At 41.4% G+C, this 17122-nt stretch overlaps 2 protein-coding genes across 4 annotated transcripts in view; both read right to left on the bottom strand.

Moving 5' to 3' along the window:
* Positions 1-3225: 3225 nt before the first annotated feature.
* On the bottom strand, positions 3226-9605 carry LOC110485846 (zinc finger protein Gfi-1b). Its single transcript, XM_021557038.2, has 7 exons — positions 9046-9605; positions 8664-8728; positions 7306-7653; positions 6930-7090; positions 6363-6506; positions 4992-5157; positions 3226-4642 (listed from the first exon to the last, which is right to left on the bottom strand). Exons 3-7 carry the CDS (start codon positions 7577-7579, stop codon positions 4479-4481), a joined length of 909 nt encoding a protein of 302 aa, XP_021412713.2. The 5' UTR covers positions 7580-7653; positions 8664-8728; positions 9046-9605; the 3' UTR covers positions 3226-4478.
* Positions 9606-14420: 4815 nt separating this feature from the next.
* Positions 14421-17122, bottom strand: part of LOC110485845 (EVI5-like protein) — a 43998-nt gene continuing 41296 nt past the window's right edge. For 2 of the 3 annotated variants that reach the window (XM_021557035.2, XM_021557036.2), the window contains one exon: positions 14421-16598. In XM_021557035.2, coding sequence (XP_021412710.1) covers positions 16284-16598 — 315 coding nt within the window. In that variant the 3' untranslated portion in view covers positions 14421-16283. The remainder of the gene's footprint in view (positions 16599-17122) is intronic. The other variant, XR_005035479.1, reaches the window with a different exon arrangement.

Raw genomic sequence — 17122 nt, 5'->3', positions numbered from 1 at the left:
TCATGGGCCTCTTGGCTGCATCTCTGATCAGTCTTCTCCTTGTATGAGCTGAAAGTTTAGAGGGACGGCCAGGTCTTGGTAGATTTGCAGTGGTCTGATACTCCTTCCATTTCAATATTATCGCTTGCACAGTGCTCCTTGGGATGTTTAAAGCTTGGGAAATCTTTTTCTATCCAAATCCGGCTTTAAACTTCTTCACAACAGTATCTCGGACCTGCCTGGTGTGTTCCTTGTTCTTCATGATGCTCTCTGCGCTTTTAACGGACCTCTGAGACTATCACAGTGCAGGTGCATTTATACGGAGACTTGATTACACACAGGTGGATTGTATTTATCATCATTAGTCATTTAGGTCAACATTGGATCATTCAGAGATCCTCACTGAACTTCTGGAGAGAGTTTGCTGCACTGAAAGTAAAGGAGCTGAATAATTTTGCACGCCCAATTTTTCAGTTTTTGATTTGTTAAAAAAGTTTGAAATATCCAATAAATGTCGTTCCACTTCATGATTGTGTTCCATTTGTTGTTGATTCTTCACAAAAAAAATACAGTTTTATATCTTTATGTTTGAAGCCTGAAATGTGGCAAAAGGTCGCCGGATACTTTCGCAAGGCACTGTACATTCAAATAAGCATTCCTTCACATCTATGGGCATGAACCAATCGCTGGGAAGCACCAACTGCAATAGCCCGAGAAGAGTGAGCATTTTGATCTTACAAACCTTGAGGTGCTTGTTTAAAACAAGCAAGTCCATGATGAGGCTCAATGTTACATCGCTCTTGGGAACTAAGCAGTACTGGCTGTACCAATCGCTCTGTACTTCTGACACGGGGACCAACCGAATTGCCTGCCTTTGAAGAGGAGAGGAAGGCTGCGTTTCAAACTCAAAACACCGTCCTCCACTTACCCTCGGCTTATGCCCTTGGGGGAATCCCCACGGCCATCTTTGTCATCGGTCCAAATGATTAGCCAAGCAAGGGAAGTTCGCAACGTAAGCCCCTCAGCCCTCGTTGATCTCAGCGATCACTGCCTCTTTGACTGCATCCGTTATGGGTGGGTTCAATTCTTGAGCAGACTCTTTTCTCTGTATATATCAATGATGTCGCTCTTGCTGCGGGTGATTCCTTGATCCACCTCTACACAGACGACACCATTCTGTATACTTCTGGACCTTCTTTGGACACTGTTAACAAACCTCCAAGCAAGCTTCAATGCCATACAATAGTCCTTCCGTGGCCTCCAACTACTCTTAAATGCTAGTAAAATGAAATGCACGCTCTTCAACCGATCGCTGCTTGCACCCACCCGCCCGACTAGCATCACTACTCTGGACGGTTCTGACTGTAGACAACTACAAATATCTAGGTGTCTGGCTAGACTGTAAACTGTCCTTCCAGACTCATGTTAAGCATCTCCAATCCAAAATTAAATCTAGAGTCAGCTTCCTATTTCGCAACAAAGGCTCCTTCACCCACGCTGCCAAACAGACCCTCGTAAAACTGACTATCCTACCGATCCTCGACTTCGGTGATGTAATTTACAAAATAGCCTCCAACACTCTACTCAACAAATTGGATGCAGTCTATCACAGTGCCATCTGTTTTGTCACCAAAGCCCCATATACCACCCACCACTGTAGCCTGTATGCTCGTCAGCTGGCCTTCGCTACATATTCATCGCCAAACCCACTGGCTCCAGGTCATCTATAAGTCTTTGCCAGGTAAAGCTCCGCCTTATCTCAGCTCACTGGTCACCATAGTAACAGCCACCCATAGCACGTGCTCCAGCAGCTTTGGTCATCCCCAAAGCCCACACCTCCTTTGGCTGCCTTTCCTTCCAGTTCTCTGCTGTCAATTACTTGAATGAATTGCAAAAATCGCTGAAGTTGGAGACTTATATCTCCCTCACTAACTTTAAGCATCAGCTATCTGAGCAGCTTATCGATTGCTGCAGCTGTACACAGCCCATCTGTAAATAGCCCATCCAACTACCTACCGCATCCCCATATTGTTTTTATTTACTTTTTTGCACATCAGTATTTCTACTTGCACATCATCATCTGCACATCTATCACTCCAGTGTTAATTTGCTAAATTGTAATTACTTCGCTACTATGGCCTATTTATTGCCTTACCTCCTTACTCCATTTGCACACACGATATATAGATTTTTCTATTGTATTATTGACTGTACTTTTGTTCATACCATGTGTAACGCTGTGTTGTTGTTTTTCTCGCACTGCTTTGCTTTATCTTGGCCAGGTCTCAGTTGTAAATGAGAACTTTAATCGTTAATTTCTGTTGGGCACAAAAACATCGAACACAACCAAAACAAACAGAAAATGCATCCAACAAAAGATTTTGGTCACAAGCTTGATGTAGTTATTGCGTGCTATGAATATGGGACCAAATAGTCAAATTTGTACTACTGTAATAAACCTAAGTAAATTTGTCCAAATACTTTTGGTCCGCTAAAACGTGGGGACTATGTACAAAATGTGCTGTAATTTCTAAACGGTTCACCTGATATGGATATGAAAATACCCTCAAATTGTGCACTTTAACCTCATAATCATTGTATCATTTCTAATCCAAAGTGTTGGAGTACAGAACCAAAATAAGAAATGTGTCACTGTCCTAATACTTTTGGAGCTCAATGGATATGGACATGTCATTTCTTATTCTTTCAAATGTCTAATATAAGTGTGTCTTATCATCCCATGTGGGATGGGCCACATAGGCTAAGTGACATTGCGTAATAATAAAATATAAATGTATGAGTTTATATAGAGTCCATCCTGCTGGACTAGGTTACATACTGGCCTGATTGGTGATTTGCCAGTTGAAATATCGGCCTTACCACCTTATATGCTTTGGTCTGATACGTTTACGCCTGATATGTCATGGCTGTCGTCATGGCTGTCGGTCGTCATGGCTGTCGTCATGGCTGTCTGTGCCTGAAGCTGGAGTACTCTTTCTTTGTTGCTACAATGGAGAGGGACAGAGAAAGAGGGTGCAAGGAAGAGAGACACTGAGATGCTCCAAATGGAAATGGAAAGCACGGTACAACATGCATTGAAGATACTGACATTTTTATTCAGTGTCAGTCATCCCTCATTGCATAAACTGGCAGTACATACGTCTTTTGTGATGTCTTGGTCTGTATACTGATTGAAACTGTTTTTAAGTCTTGAATCAAGCAGGGTGGGTGTCAAATCAGAGTTGATTTGAGAATTCTCATTCCAATTAATTTATTGAATTTGAATTAAAATAGTAGACAACTTTAAACAGCACCACCATCAGGACGCTACACTACAGACAGTACCAATAATAAGTATTCACACCCCTTTGTTATGGCAAGCTTAAATTAGTTCAGGAGAAACATTTACTTCAAATCGAATAATAAATTACATTGACTCGCTATGTGTGCATTAACAGTGATACAAAAATAGTTCATGATTTTTGAATGACTGATCCACACACAACATGTAAGGTCTCTCTGTCGTCCCTGCTCAGGTATGTCACCATGAGGCTAATCTTGTCCCCAGCCGGCTCTCTCTCTGTAAGGTCCCTCTGTCGTCCCTGCTCAGGTATGTCACCATGAGGCTAATCTTGTCCCCAGCCGGCTCGCTCTCTGTAGCAATTAAGCCTGGGGATGAGGTCACAATAAGACCAATAGTGATTCTAAAACCTAAAGCATGTATTTTAAATGATGTATTTACCTGTGTCTGTGTGTTCTTCCTCTGTGGTGCAGTGGAGGGCTTGAAGGTTCGAAGGGATCAGGTGTTTTAGTGCAGTACTTTTGGCTGTGCTTTTATAGGGAAGCGCTGACAGAGAGAGAGGGGGCTCTCTCAGCCCATCACAGGTATTTAAATCCAGGTAAATGTTTCCGTACCAGAGAATTGAAGAGAATGAAGATAATGATTCATTTCCAGAGAATTCCAGAGAACCTATGCGGGCGTTGCACACGGTTGAACTACTTTTATCTCAAAGTGACATACCTTTAAAACCACCCCGAGAGGTAAATCATTAAAAAGCAAGGGAGTTTGATCACTAAAAAAAACAATGATCATTCATTCATAACAATAATATCTTGTTGTTATCCAAATCTGAAAGTGGATAACAAAGAGTTTTAATGCACACACTTAAGAAAGCGATACTTTGGAATATAAATGGGATTGGAATGTTTCAAAGGTGTTTTCAACATATTTTCAGATATGACCCTATGATTACACTGAAAAAACAGAAATATATATGTAGGCAAAATATACAGTTGGGATTCAACTACAGTCAAGGTAAATGTTTGTTAGAATTTTTTGTGGAGCATCCATCCGTTCTTCCATCCATCCCCAGCTTCTGTTACGCTTGTCCAGTTGTGCCCTTATAATGAAAAAATTATTTGGGGTCAGCTATGACCAATCTCCCGATTGTGAAAACTAAACTCAGATCAGCTCTTAGCCAGGGTCTTGACCTAAAGGTCTATGTACGGTAGTTCTTCTGGTTTTGTCCCAGCTCCTGTTTGCGCTGGAAGCCATAGAGGTAGTGGTAGGGCTGGTTGCTACTGTGCTGACGACTGTGGGTGATGAGGTTGGAGCTCTGGCTGAAGGCTTTGCCACACACCTGGCACACATGGGGCTTCTCACCTGGAATAGAATGGCAGAGGGGACATACTGTATTAAAGGGGAAGTTCACTCTTTTATAACTTCGGTTTTCTTTAATGAAACCACTACAAATTTCAGCTAACTTAATCCAAATCAATGGGAGTGGTAGGGGCATGCCTTGGCTGTTAAATGTATTTATTTTAAAGGCCAAATCACTTCCCACGTCACCGGAACATGGCATGCAGTCACTTTCATTTTTAACAGGCATCACATGCCCCTACCACTCCCATTGTTTAAAAAAAAATATATATATTTAAAATAGTTAATACGTTTCGAACGTGACTGTGACAAAGACAAGATCCCTATTTCCAGAAAATACATATCGACTCACCAGTGTGAATGAAGGTGTGTTTTTTCATATCAGATTTCTGGTGAAATCTTTTGCCACAGTATTGACAGGGGTAGGGTCGCGTGTCAGAGTGGATTAGCAGGTGAGTGGACAGGGTGGAGGAGCGCTTGAACACTTTCCCACACACCTTACAGCCAAACGTACGCTCCTGAAACACATGAGAACAAAGCATATATGGCCATATATTTTGTGGAAAAAAATATTTATTGGGTTCACAGTTTCAGGAGAAGTGTAATGAATCTTTATTTTATTTTTTACACCAAACAAAAATGAGTATAGGCCATATAGTCATGAATAGGATATACTGTGGTGTTTTTTCCTGTATATAGTTTATAACTAGCATCAAACTCTTAAAACTCCCTGAAGTCGATGTCCAGTGGAAATCTAATCAGCATTTAAAAAATCCCCATGAAAAAAATCTGTCAGTTTAAGATAGAGAGATGTTGTTTTTGCATTGGATGCGTCTCAATCCACCACATCCGCCTATGTCGCACTTTCACATCTGAGGTGAAAGTTGACAGAGCTAGAGCGGTGTTTGTCAGACCAGGAGGAGACGTCTTGAAAATCGGTCTTCTCACAAAATCGTCTGTGGTGTTTCCGAATGTCCTACAAACTATTTTGACGTCTCTCAGACTATTTTGAGACTCTCACGAACATGTACATGATTTGTTCTAGGACGCTCACAAGACTCGTCTGATGGTCCCCTGGTACCAGCTGAAAAAAATGATGATAGTATATATGGAGACTATTTAATGGCCAAAATATGGGGTTAAATACACATAAAAAAACGAATAATAATAAAAAATAAACAAATGTTTCCTGATCTTTCTTAAATCTCTCAGATATAGGAGAGACACCTCAGAACAAACTTCCTTTTGATATTTTTTTGGGACTATCTGTTGTTTCATGTAGTGAATCTGTTATTCAATGTGTTTGTATAGCCTAATAACAGTAAAGACCTGATACTTCAATGAGTCTTAAAATTCAAAATCAAATAGCTAAATGATCCTTGGTATGGCCTTAAAACAATTCCATATATCTTTGTAGAACAGTGCAGTTAATAACTTAATTTCAAAATTTTTAAAATGATATTTCCACACTATGAGGTGGTAATAACACTCTGAAATTGTGAAATGATGATAATGCCCTTTTTCTGTAGGAGCTGTATGAAAAACAAATGCCTGCAATTTCAGCCTTTTTTGGTTGGATGGAACTTTTGTGCCGCATCATGATGTCACAATGTGATCTGATTAGAATAGACCTGACCCCAGAGCTGCTTTAAAACCCTTCATTATACATGTAATGTGGCAGGCAACAGGCCTTTATTTGCCTCATTAGGTGTGTTATTCCTACCTTGACCCTGTAGCTCAAAACCAGGTCTGGCCTATAGCCGTACGGCTGACTGTTAGTCTTTGTGTGTGCTGATGACGATTGCTTGTGTCTGCCACCATGGGACTTGTGGACGTGGGACTCCAGACTGGAGACAGAAAAGAAACTCTGAAAAGAAAACAAACACTTTAATGTGATTTGCAGAAGGGGAGAGCAGTGCAGTAAATACAATTGACCTATTATCTTAATTTAATCCTCACACTGGACTTCCAGTCAGAAACAGAATAGACAATCAAAGCACGTCAGGCTTCAGTTTCTGCACTTTGACCTTTGGTTAATAAAAAGGCTGTGTGTAGGTCTATCCAATCACCTCAGTGGTATTCCAATGAGTCAGAATTATTCATCATCCATGATGGAAGCAAACATAGCATTCTCTTATAACTAATATCAACCCTTTTTGATGGAGAGGATAGATGTTTAATAATTCACCTTTATTTATACAGGTAAATAAATGAAGAACAGATCATTATTTGCAATGACGACTTGTCAGAGGGATAGAATAACAAAACTGATTTGGGATCATCCACTAACTTTTCCACACAGTGGACATTCAGTCCCAGTGGTCCTGTGGTCACTGATCTGGGGACAGTCTCTGTGTCGGGTCTCTCCCAGGAGGGGAGAGCCCACCTCTTCAGCAGGGCTGCCAGGGTTCAACTGGGATGGAGAGTGGTGGTGCAGCGCAGCTCTATCACCTTAAGATGGGGAATAGCAGGTGGTTGAAAAGTTACATTAATTAGCCCCGTCTTACAAGCAATCACTGATCTCTAGGTCTTGAACACATTGCTGTTTCAGTCTTAACTTGAATGAACATTGTATATTAATTAATGATTATGAGAGAACGATAATACACAAAACTGGCGGATGTACATGAGCTTGTGTTAGCTGAGCCTCAGTGTTCAACACCTACCTGAAAACATGGGACTGGTGGGGTGAAGGTAAGGGGGGCTATGTGAGGCAGGGTGGAGGGCTGGAGGTGGAGAGGGCTGTGGTGGGTAGGCCTCATTGTGTGTCACTAGAGACACTGCACTCTTCGGTGACGGCTGTCCCTGAAGGGTACCCCACTGCCTCTTGTCCGTTTCTGAGGGACCCACTGGCACCAGGGTCGTGCCCAAGCAGGGGCTACCTGCTTTGGGGCGCAGAGGGTGAGAGCCCCCCCTCCTCACCAGGAAAGAGCGAGGCATGGTGGGGAAGCGAGAAGCAGCAGGAGCACAGAGGGTTTTGTAGACTCAATCTAATGGAAGGGAAGAAGAAGGCCCTGCAATATGGAGTACATGACAATTGACATAATAGTCCATGTGTTATTCAACCAACATACAGCAGGTGGCAGCAATGCTTTGACTAACACAGTCCCATACCACACTGCCGTATTCATACAGCTTATCAGAGTGTAAGTGCTGATCTAGGATCCGTTTTCAGATCATTATGAATAGGATAACAGGACCACGGGGGACCTGATCCTAGATCAGCACACCTAATCGGAAATGCTTTCTGAATACAGGCCCTGGTCACACAACCACTCCTAAAGAAACAGTACTGTGGGTTTTGCTGACACTAAAATTATGAAGACAACATTTTGAAACCATAAAAACGAACTCCATACTGAAATCAGTTCAAATATGCTGAACGGAAATGCTGAGTTTTCCCAGCAGAGCTTTTCCCATATATTCATAAAGGAAGTCATTTATTTGGCATTTAATGTCCAATTGACAGAGACATCTCTAGGCAGATCGTCTCAGCCAGGTCATTGCACAAACTCATTACTCATGAGCTTGGTTGGATTGCTGCATAAACTGTGGCCACATAATACTAGCACGCAGTGTTATGAAACCATTCCACAGCAACTACCACCAAAATCCAACTAAACACAGCAGACCGTTATGTATTATCCCGACTCACCCTGTGAACTCTCTCCCCTCTGGTTGCACAGCCTTACAGGTGGCAAATAGTAAGAGACTTGAAGACGTAACAAGATATAAGACTAGGGGCAATAAAGCTCCCGAAAATATGGTTAAAAGCTTCAGATATCAAATATTTCTCAGTTGAAGTATTCTATGTTACTAGGCAGAATAGTTCAATCTTTTGCCCAAGGGCCAATGGATCACTGGATAAGACAGAACACTTTCGACTGTGTAATGTTGCAGATACAGGGTGGCATTTGAAATAGCATAATTAAGTATGATGCAGATACACTGGTGGAGATGAATGATGATTAGATTGAACACATTGGCCGAATTAATTTGGTACGGTAAATGCAGTTAAACTCACCTTATAAAAGAGGAATGACAAATCTCTGCAGCTAGCCGTCTTGAAGATGTCATCAGTCAAGTCACCTGGTGAGAGGACAACAGAGCTTTGATTTTAAAGATGATGATACTGTACATGATCATTTCCTAAAAGCACAAAGCAAAAATAAACTCCTAATCTTAATTGCAGGATGGAATTGAAGGCCGCAAGAAGTAATTTATGGCTTTATGGCCTGACTACAAAAAAAAGTGTTTCAAACAAACTTACCAGATAACACGTTTTTTGAAAAGGCATACAAAATGTCAACATTTTACAAAGCAAATAGGCAGAACAAATACATTCTGGCTCAAATTCTAAATGAATTTAAACAAAATATCTAAATATGATATGCCAAAATGTTTACCTTTACTCCCGGATCTCCCACTAGTGAACTAATGAAATTAAAACAGGAAGCTCAAATCATGCAACATTACAGGGATATGCTCAAGTTTAAGCTCTAAACTGTATTCAGATGTTGTGTTCAGTGAAGTCCAATGACGCGGATGGGGAAGAGCATGTCTGTAGCACCGCTCCACTCAGCAGCAGCCACCTCAACCACAGCGCTTCCTCAGAAAGACCAGACCGACACCACTGCCGAGCAACAGTTCTTTCTGCTGCACTAAAAATCCACTCAGCGCTGCTTTGCTACAGTATATAGGACCAAACGAGTCCCGATGTACTCGCTCTAATCTCTTCACTTTCAAATGGCCAAATGTCCTCTTTGACTTGAGGTTGGTATACAAATCTCCAATGTCAGTCTACTTCACTGTTATATCAAAATGATTCACATGATCACAAAACAGGAAGACGTGTTGAAGTGAGGCAAGAGAAAACCAAGTAACAAGAAATTGGATGAGGGGAGGATGGTGGGGTCACTTGAGTAACTTTCTGCAGAAAGTGTCACCACACACAAGTGTTGAGACAGGAGGGGGTTTCAAAATGGAGGTTAGAGAAGAGAGCGATGGCGAGGGAAAGCCCAAACAGAAATTAACTGGTAACCCAATGTCGTGATGAGCAGAGCGGGAGAGAAAGATAAGAGAGAGGGACAGCGAGCCAGAGAGGATAACGGGTTCAATGGAAGATTACAATGGATTTTATATCCAAATGAAGACAGGGGTGCACACAATCAACACAACGCTCGAGTCAGCACAACAACACCGTACCACCTCAACATGGCATCTGAGAATGTGTAGTGTCAATGTTCATTTCATATCAATCATCATCAAGTACAGAACACTGAAATGTTTTCATAATATTGTCTTTAATATCATCTTTATTACTGTCATTAATATACTTGACAACACATTGGTAGAATTGCAAGAGAGTGAACAAGGTTGGCGGGAGTAAAGTGGATACCGACCTGCTGTTACATACATGAGAGAAGTCCTACACCAGGGTTGTGTTTGAGGCACCAAACGGAAGAAAAGTGACTGAAACCGGGAGGGACTTCAATGGACGTGTCCAATAATAAACACAAATGTTTGTTTTCTGTTGCAGAACATTTGAAAAATATTTTACATTGTGTGCCCTAATGAATACAACCCAGGGTATGCATGAGGACACCGTCCATAAGGGGGAGTCTCCATGTTTCGTTTCTTTCTTCTTTGAGACACAGACAATGGCATGTAGTGTTCCAGTTTCATTCTAACATTGTTTTATATATATATATATATATATAAAATCTTAAACATATTGGGGATCCTTCAGTCCTAGCGCAACAGTGGCCTTCACCTTTGAGATATTTTTGGTGAACACCACCCTAAACCAGAGTGCAAATGCTGAACTGTCTATGAAAATTACATTTGATATACATGTAATTAATCTCCTATGTATAAATCTACCTACATTATGGCACTATATAAGATTTAAACATGGAACCCTACCATTCCCCACACCCTAAGATTTTAACCATGATCTTAGTTCAGATCAAAGAATAGCCATACCAACGCTAATCATAAAACTACATGGATGACAAATACTGAATCAGAGGGCATCTTCATGTGTATCAAAAAACTATTTTAGTCACAGTTATACCAGTTGTAGTTGGGACACTGGGGAGCTCCACGCCCGAGCACCATCTCTGAACAGCATTATAGTGTTTGTGTTATGTGTAAATTAGACACTGTCTGGTAGTGTCTAATAGTGGTGTAAAGTACTTAAGTAAATACTACTTTAGTCGTTTTTTTGGTATCTGTACTTTACTTTTTATATTTGACAACTTTAGGAATTTAGTGAAGTAAAATAAATACAAATGATGTACTTTTTACTCCATACATTTTCCCTGACACCCAAAAGTACTCGTTGCATTTTGAATGCTTAGCAGGACAGGAAAATGGTCAAATTCACACACTTATCAAGAGAACATCCCTGGTCATCCCGATTGCCTCTGATCTGGCAGACTCACTAAACACAAATACTTAATTTGTCAATTATGTCTGAGTGTTGGAGTGTGCCCCTGGCTATCTGTAAATAAACAAAATGCAAAAAAAATTATGCCGTCTGGTTTGTTGAATGTAGGGAATTTGAAATGATTTATACTTTACTTTTGATACTTAAGTATATTTAAAAACAAATACTTTTACTCAAGTAGTATTTTACTGGGTGACTCACTTTTGAGTAATTGTCTATTATAAAAAAGGTATCTTTACTTTTACTCAGGTTTGACTCAAGTACCTTTTCCACCACTGACCAAGACTATACTCTACCGCAGGTCGACAACACATGGCATCCGAACTCCCTCCCATTGCTAAAGTAATGCCGTAACTGACTGGTCCAGGATGTTACACCAGACAACAGTGATTTCAGCTGCTGCACTGGTTTAACCTCTAAAAAGGTGGTTATTTGTAATACTTGAGTGAGCGAAAGATGGGCTACGTGGCAGTGGAACGCCATTGGAAGAGCTCCCTTATTTCCTTGGCAGTTGGTGACAGGTTCCCCCTTCATCCAGCATCATTGTGCGACAAAAGCCAGGCACACAGCCAAATCTGAGTGCATGGCATAAATTGAACATAAGAAAACAGAAAGCATGATACAAAGTTGGGATGCATAGGCTTGGTGGCATAGAGTCTTAGCTTGCTACACTAACCACTCCAAGCATCCACTTCAATCTAGAATCTTAGGATCTATATCTAGAATCTTAGGATCTATATCTAGAATCTTAGAATCTATATCTAGAATCTATATCTAGAATCTTAGAATCTATATCTAGAATCTTAGAATCTATATCTAGAATCTTAGAATCTATATCTAGAATCTTAGAATCTATATCTAGAATCTTATGATCTGTATCTAGAACCCTAGGATCTGTATCTAGAATCTTAGGATCTATATCTAGAATCTTAGGATCTATACAACACCCTATTTAATATAATACCACACATCCCCTGCAGTCTGCCTCAGCAAATCAACTCAATTATTATTGTGATATATTTATATTAATACTTTCGTTCAGGTTGTCATATTGTATAATTCAATAATATTCCATACGTTTCGCTTCCACTGTTGTAAGAATGTAGAAATGAGAAGTGTCTGCCACAGAAGTAAGACAACGCTCCTTCCATTTCCTTCCATCTATATAGAGTTTCTATGAAAACCACATGGAGCTTCTTTCTAGACGGCCATCATCGATTCCCATGATCAACTCTGTCCCATTGATATAAACACATAACATTTGAATGCTTTGGAAACATGACACCAAGCCGATGCATTCGTCTCCCCGCTCCTAATGACTGAGCTAAAGCTAATTCTCACAAGCATTTGTCATATATTCAAGACCATTGGGATGATATGCCACATGAGGTACAGTGCCTTGCGAAAGTATTTGGCCCCCTTGAACTTTGCGACCTTTTGCCACATTTCAGGCTTCAAACATAAAGATAAAACTGTATTTTTTTGTGAAGAATCAACAACAAGTGGGACACAATCATGAAGTGGAACGACATTTATTGGATATTTCAAACTTTTTTAACAAATCAAAAACTGAAAAATTGGGCGTGCAAAATTATTCAGCCCCCTTAAGTTAATACTTTGTAGCGCCACCTTTTGCTGCGATTACAGCTGTAAGTCGCTTGGGGTATGTCTCTATCAGTTTTGCACATCGAGAGACTGAAATTTTTTCCCCATTCCTCCTTGCAAAACAGCTCGAGCTCAGTGAGGTTGGATGGAGAGCATTTGTGAACAGCAGTTTTCAGTTCTTTCCACAGATTCTCGATTGGATTCAGGTCTGGACTTTGACTTGGCCCTTCTAACACCTGGATATGTTTATTTTTGAACCATTTCATTGTAGATTTTGCTTTATGTTTTGGATCATTGTCTTGTTGGAAGACAAATCTCCGTCTCAGTCTCAGGTCTTTTGCAGACTCCATCAGGTTTTCTTCCAGAATGGTCCTGTATTTGGCTCCATCCATCTTCCCATCAATTTTAACCATCTTCCCTGTCCCTGCTGAAGAAAAGCAGGCCCAAACCATGATGCTGCCACCACCATGTTTGACAGTGGGGATGGTGTGTTCAGCTGTGTTGCTTTTACGCCAAACATAACGTTTTGCATTGTTGCCAAAAAGTTCCATTTTGGTTTCATCTGACCAGAGCACCTTCTTCCACATGTTTGGTGTGTCTCCCAGGTGGCTTGTGGCAAACTTTAAACAACACTTTTTATGGATATCTTTAAGAAATGGCTTTCTTCTTGCCACTCTTCCATAAAGGCCAGATTTGTGCAATATACGACTGATTGTTGTCCTATGGACAGAGTCTCCCACCTCAGCTGTAGATCTCTGCAGTTCATCCAGAGTGATCATGGGCCTCTTGGCTGCATCTCTGATCAGTCTTCTCCTTGTATGAGCTGAAAGTTTAGAGGGACGGCCAGGTCTTGGTAGATTTGCAGTGGTCTGATACTCCTTCCATTTCAATATTATCGCTTGCACAGTGCTCCTTGCGATGTTTAAAGCTTGGGAAATCTTTTTGTATCCAAATCCGGCTTTAAACTTCTTCACAACAGTATCTCGGACCTGCCTGGTGTGTTCCTTGTTCTTCATGATGCTCTCTGCGCTTTTAACGGACCTCTGAGACTATCACAGTGCAGGTGCATTTATACGGAGACTTGATTACACACAGGTGGATTGTATTTATCATCATTAGTCATTTAGGTCAACATTGGATCATTCAGAGATCCACACTGAACTTCTGGAGAGAGTTTGCTGCACTGAAAGTAAAAGGGGCTGAATAATTTTGCACGCCCAATTTTTCAGTTTTTGATTTGTTAAAAAAGTTTGAAATATCCAATAAATGTCGTTCCACTTCATGATTGTGTCCCACTTGTTGTTGATTCTTTACAAAAAAATACAGTTTTATATCTTTATGTTTGAAGCCTGAAATGTGGCAAAAGGTCGCAAAGTTCAAGGGGGCCGAATACTTTCGCAAGGCACTGTATATACTAGGTAAAAATACTGCTCCCAGTCTGTTAACACCTGTGCATTATAGCCATCTGAAGCTGTAGTAACAGCACGCATCAGATAGTCAGATATTTTCAGTCAACACGTTCAACTGAATGTTTCCATCCATCCCTAAATTCTATTGGTAACAGGCAGTAGAAAGAGGAAGTGATGTCACAGTCGGCTGTTCTGGAAGGAGAGGTATTGATAATTCATCATACAGTACCATGACTGAGACGAGAACAACAGAACAACAGAGAGAGTGATGACCCTGGTCCAACTTGATAATGATATTTATGATGATTTGATCAGTACACTTGTAGCTCGTAAATTATATATATTTTTGCCTCTGATCGGCAATGTCAACAAATTCTCATATTTTGTTCTCCCCCGTAACTCAAAATGAACACCTTCACATCACTCACACAGCCTTTTAAAGGACGCATGCCAATCCGTCCCAAACTAGTCAAACTCTAGCCTCACCATTAGACAAAATGAATGATTGACTGAGCCATTGCTGTCCTCTTACAAGCACTTGTGTGTTGATATCTGCTTTTAGGGTTTAAAAATTCCTTAACACATGTCAAATAGATTATAAAAAGGAGTTGTTTATGTGTGGGTATTCTCACATGCTTAAGTCATGCTTAAGCCATAGGTAGAGACATCATTATGAAGTCTAGCCATGACCGTTCAACAATTTCTTCACAGTAGTTTTCGCACTCGCACCTGATTCCTAAGGGGTTGGTTGTAAAGTTCAACTGCATGTTGAGCAGATAGAACATAACTTAAAAGAAGACTGGGAGAAAGAAGGAAAATCATAGCAGCGCATTCGTTCGGTCTCTCTGACATGCATCGTCATGGACGCCGCCCGTTGACACCTCAGCCTCAGGATTCAAGTTGGCACAAAGGACCATGGGAACTAAAACATGTATAAAGTTTGGCCGCCGTTGGTATCCATCTATATATTTATATTTGTAGAGATATCTAAAAAAAAAAATATTAAAATAAATAACAACATAAATAATAGCAGAAAAAAAAAAAAAGATTTGGCAACGTTGAGATTTTTGTTGTTGTTGACATGAGCCATCGTAAATCACTTGCCTTGTTTCAATTTGCAAGGCATTGAGACACACACAACATACAATTTCAGTAAGATAAAATGTTAATATTGATCTATGCATGTGATGTCATCTAGTAACATCCCTATGATATTGATGTGTACAAGTTCATACCATACTCCTTTCCTACCTCTATCCTTCCTTCCTTCCCTCTCGCTCTCATTTTTTTGAAGTGTGCATTGTGAGGTTACAGTGGAGGGTTGTTTCCATTGTAACAGGCAGTGCAGGTGGCTAATGGGTCTTCTTGGAATGATGGAATGGCAGAAAGAGAGAGATGGAGAGAGAGAGAGAAAAGGAGGAGGAAAGAGAGAGATGGAGGGAGACGGCGTGTTCCACATCTCGCTCATGGGACAGTACAGTACGAGCAGGGTCAAGCCCAACAAGTCATCCATCCATCTCATCTTTTACCGATCCCAAATCCATATGGAAGTCCTTCCAAACTTGAGGGGAATCATTTAATCAAAGTGATGTCCTATGCATCTCATAGTCACTGCTGTGTGGTATGGTTGGAGTATTGAAAGTTGAAAGCAATTTTTGGGGGTCAATTTTCAATCCTTTTTATTTTCTCGGCTTTCTGTGTGGATAGGATATGCTTGCTGCACAGTGAGCGAGCGTACTGAAGTTATCTGTTCTTCACTCAGGTCCGGAGTGCAGCGTGGAAACTAATGGCAAGGACAGGACAGGAGAGGACAGGGGAATAGGACTGGAATTGACTCTACCCCCATAGGGAATATAGGGTCTGCCGGTAAAAATGTAGAGGAGAAAGAGATTCAGGGAGAGATATAGGGAGAGAGAGGGAGATAAAGAGAGGGATAACTGAAGAGAGAAGTAAAAGGGGGAGATGGAGAGAAGAGAATGACAAAAAGAGGAGAGACCATGGCGCCAACGCGAAGAAGGAGGGGAGGATGTCCGTTACAGGTTACAGTAGGAGTTTAGGGTGAGAACAGTAGTACAATAAAGTTGGGGTGAGTACAGCATCTCTAATACTAAAGGGATGCAGAGTACAGTATCTTTAGTAGTCTAGGTCAGGACCAGGTAGTTCCAGGGACCTCCATGGCTCAGTTGTCCAGGACCTCAGCACACACCATGCTAGTGTAGAGCTGCTGCGAGGGGCCGTGGTGGGGGTGGTCCGGGTGGGCCTCTGCTTCGCTGTCGGTGCTGCCCTCGCTGTCCAGCCTGGCCGAGGGGTGGGGGTGGGGCAGGGCAGTGTACATGGCATTGGGGGGGATGGGGCTGGGGAGAAGGTCCTCATCCGAGCTCAGGTAGTCGCCTCCGGCCGACGAGGGGCTAGCTAGACACAGATCCGGGTAGCCCCCGCCCCCGTCCCGGGAACTAGGGGCGAACTTGGAGCGCTGCCCGCGGAGCTGCCTGATCTAAAAGAGAAAGAAATAAGGTTATAGAAGATATTCATATCCGGGGATCATTATCACAGTCATCTAGGATATTACTGATAGAAAAAATAAAGAATTTTGATGCTGTTTCAGTTGGTGAGAAGAGTGTGTACCACTGGTTGGAAAGTGACCCATTTCTATAGAAACCTGGTATGGTGGTCTAGCCTGCAGTAACAGGCACATCAGACTGGGTGTAACCTTGTGGGTGTGTTCTAAATCTAGTACCTAGTACATTGATAAGGTCTGTCGATAAGCTTTACAGAAAGTCAGAGTACCTGTGGATTTTCAGCTGCCAGTACAGATTGAAGTCTGTTTTACTATGAAAGAACCTGCTGAAGCACCAACCACTTCACCTGTGTGTGTGTGTGTGTGTGTGTGTGTGTGTGTGTGTGTGTGTTCACATATGAAGCCTGCATCAATGACGTGTAGTGGGTGTCCCTTGCGTGACAAGCCACAGCCGGTCTCCAAATGCTTCAGCAAGTACATGTCTGTGTCTGCGTGAGTGT

This window comes from Oncorhynchus mykiss, chromosome 13 (genome assembly GCF_013265735.2).
Source record: "Oncorhynchus mykiss isolate Arlee chromosome 13, USDA_OmykA_1.1, whole genome shotgun sequence".
NCBI classification, from domain to species: Eukaryota; Metazoa; Chordata; class Actinopteri; order Salmoniformes; family Salmonidae; genus Oncorhynchus; species Oncorhynchus mykiss.
This window is presented reverse-complemented; position numbering and strand designations above follow the sequence as displayed.

Coding starts and splice junctions, on each gene's coding strand:
- LOC110485846 (XM_021557038.2), bottom strand. CDS start 7,579: ATGCCTCGCTCTTTCCTGGTGAGGAGGGGGGGCTCTCACCCTCTGCGC. Junction 5,158..6,362: donor TTTTGAGCTACAGGGTCAAG/GTAGGAATAACA, acceptor CATGTGTTTCAG/GAGCGTACGTTTGGCTGTAA. Junction 4,643..4,991: donor ACACACCTTCATTCACACTG/GTGAGTCGATAT, acceptor ATTCTATTCCAG/GTGAGAAGCCCCATGTGTGC.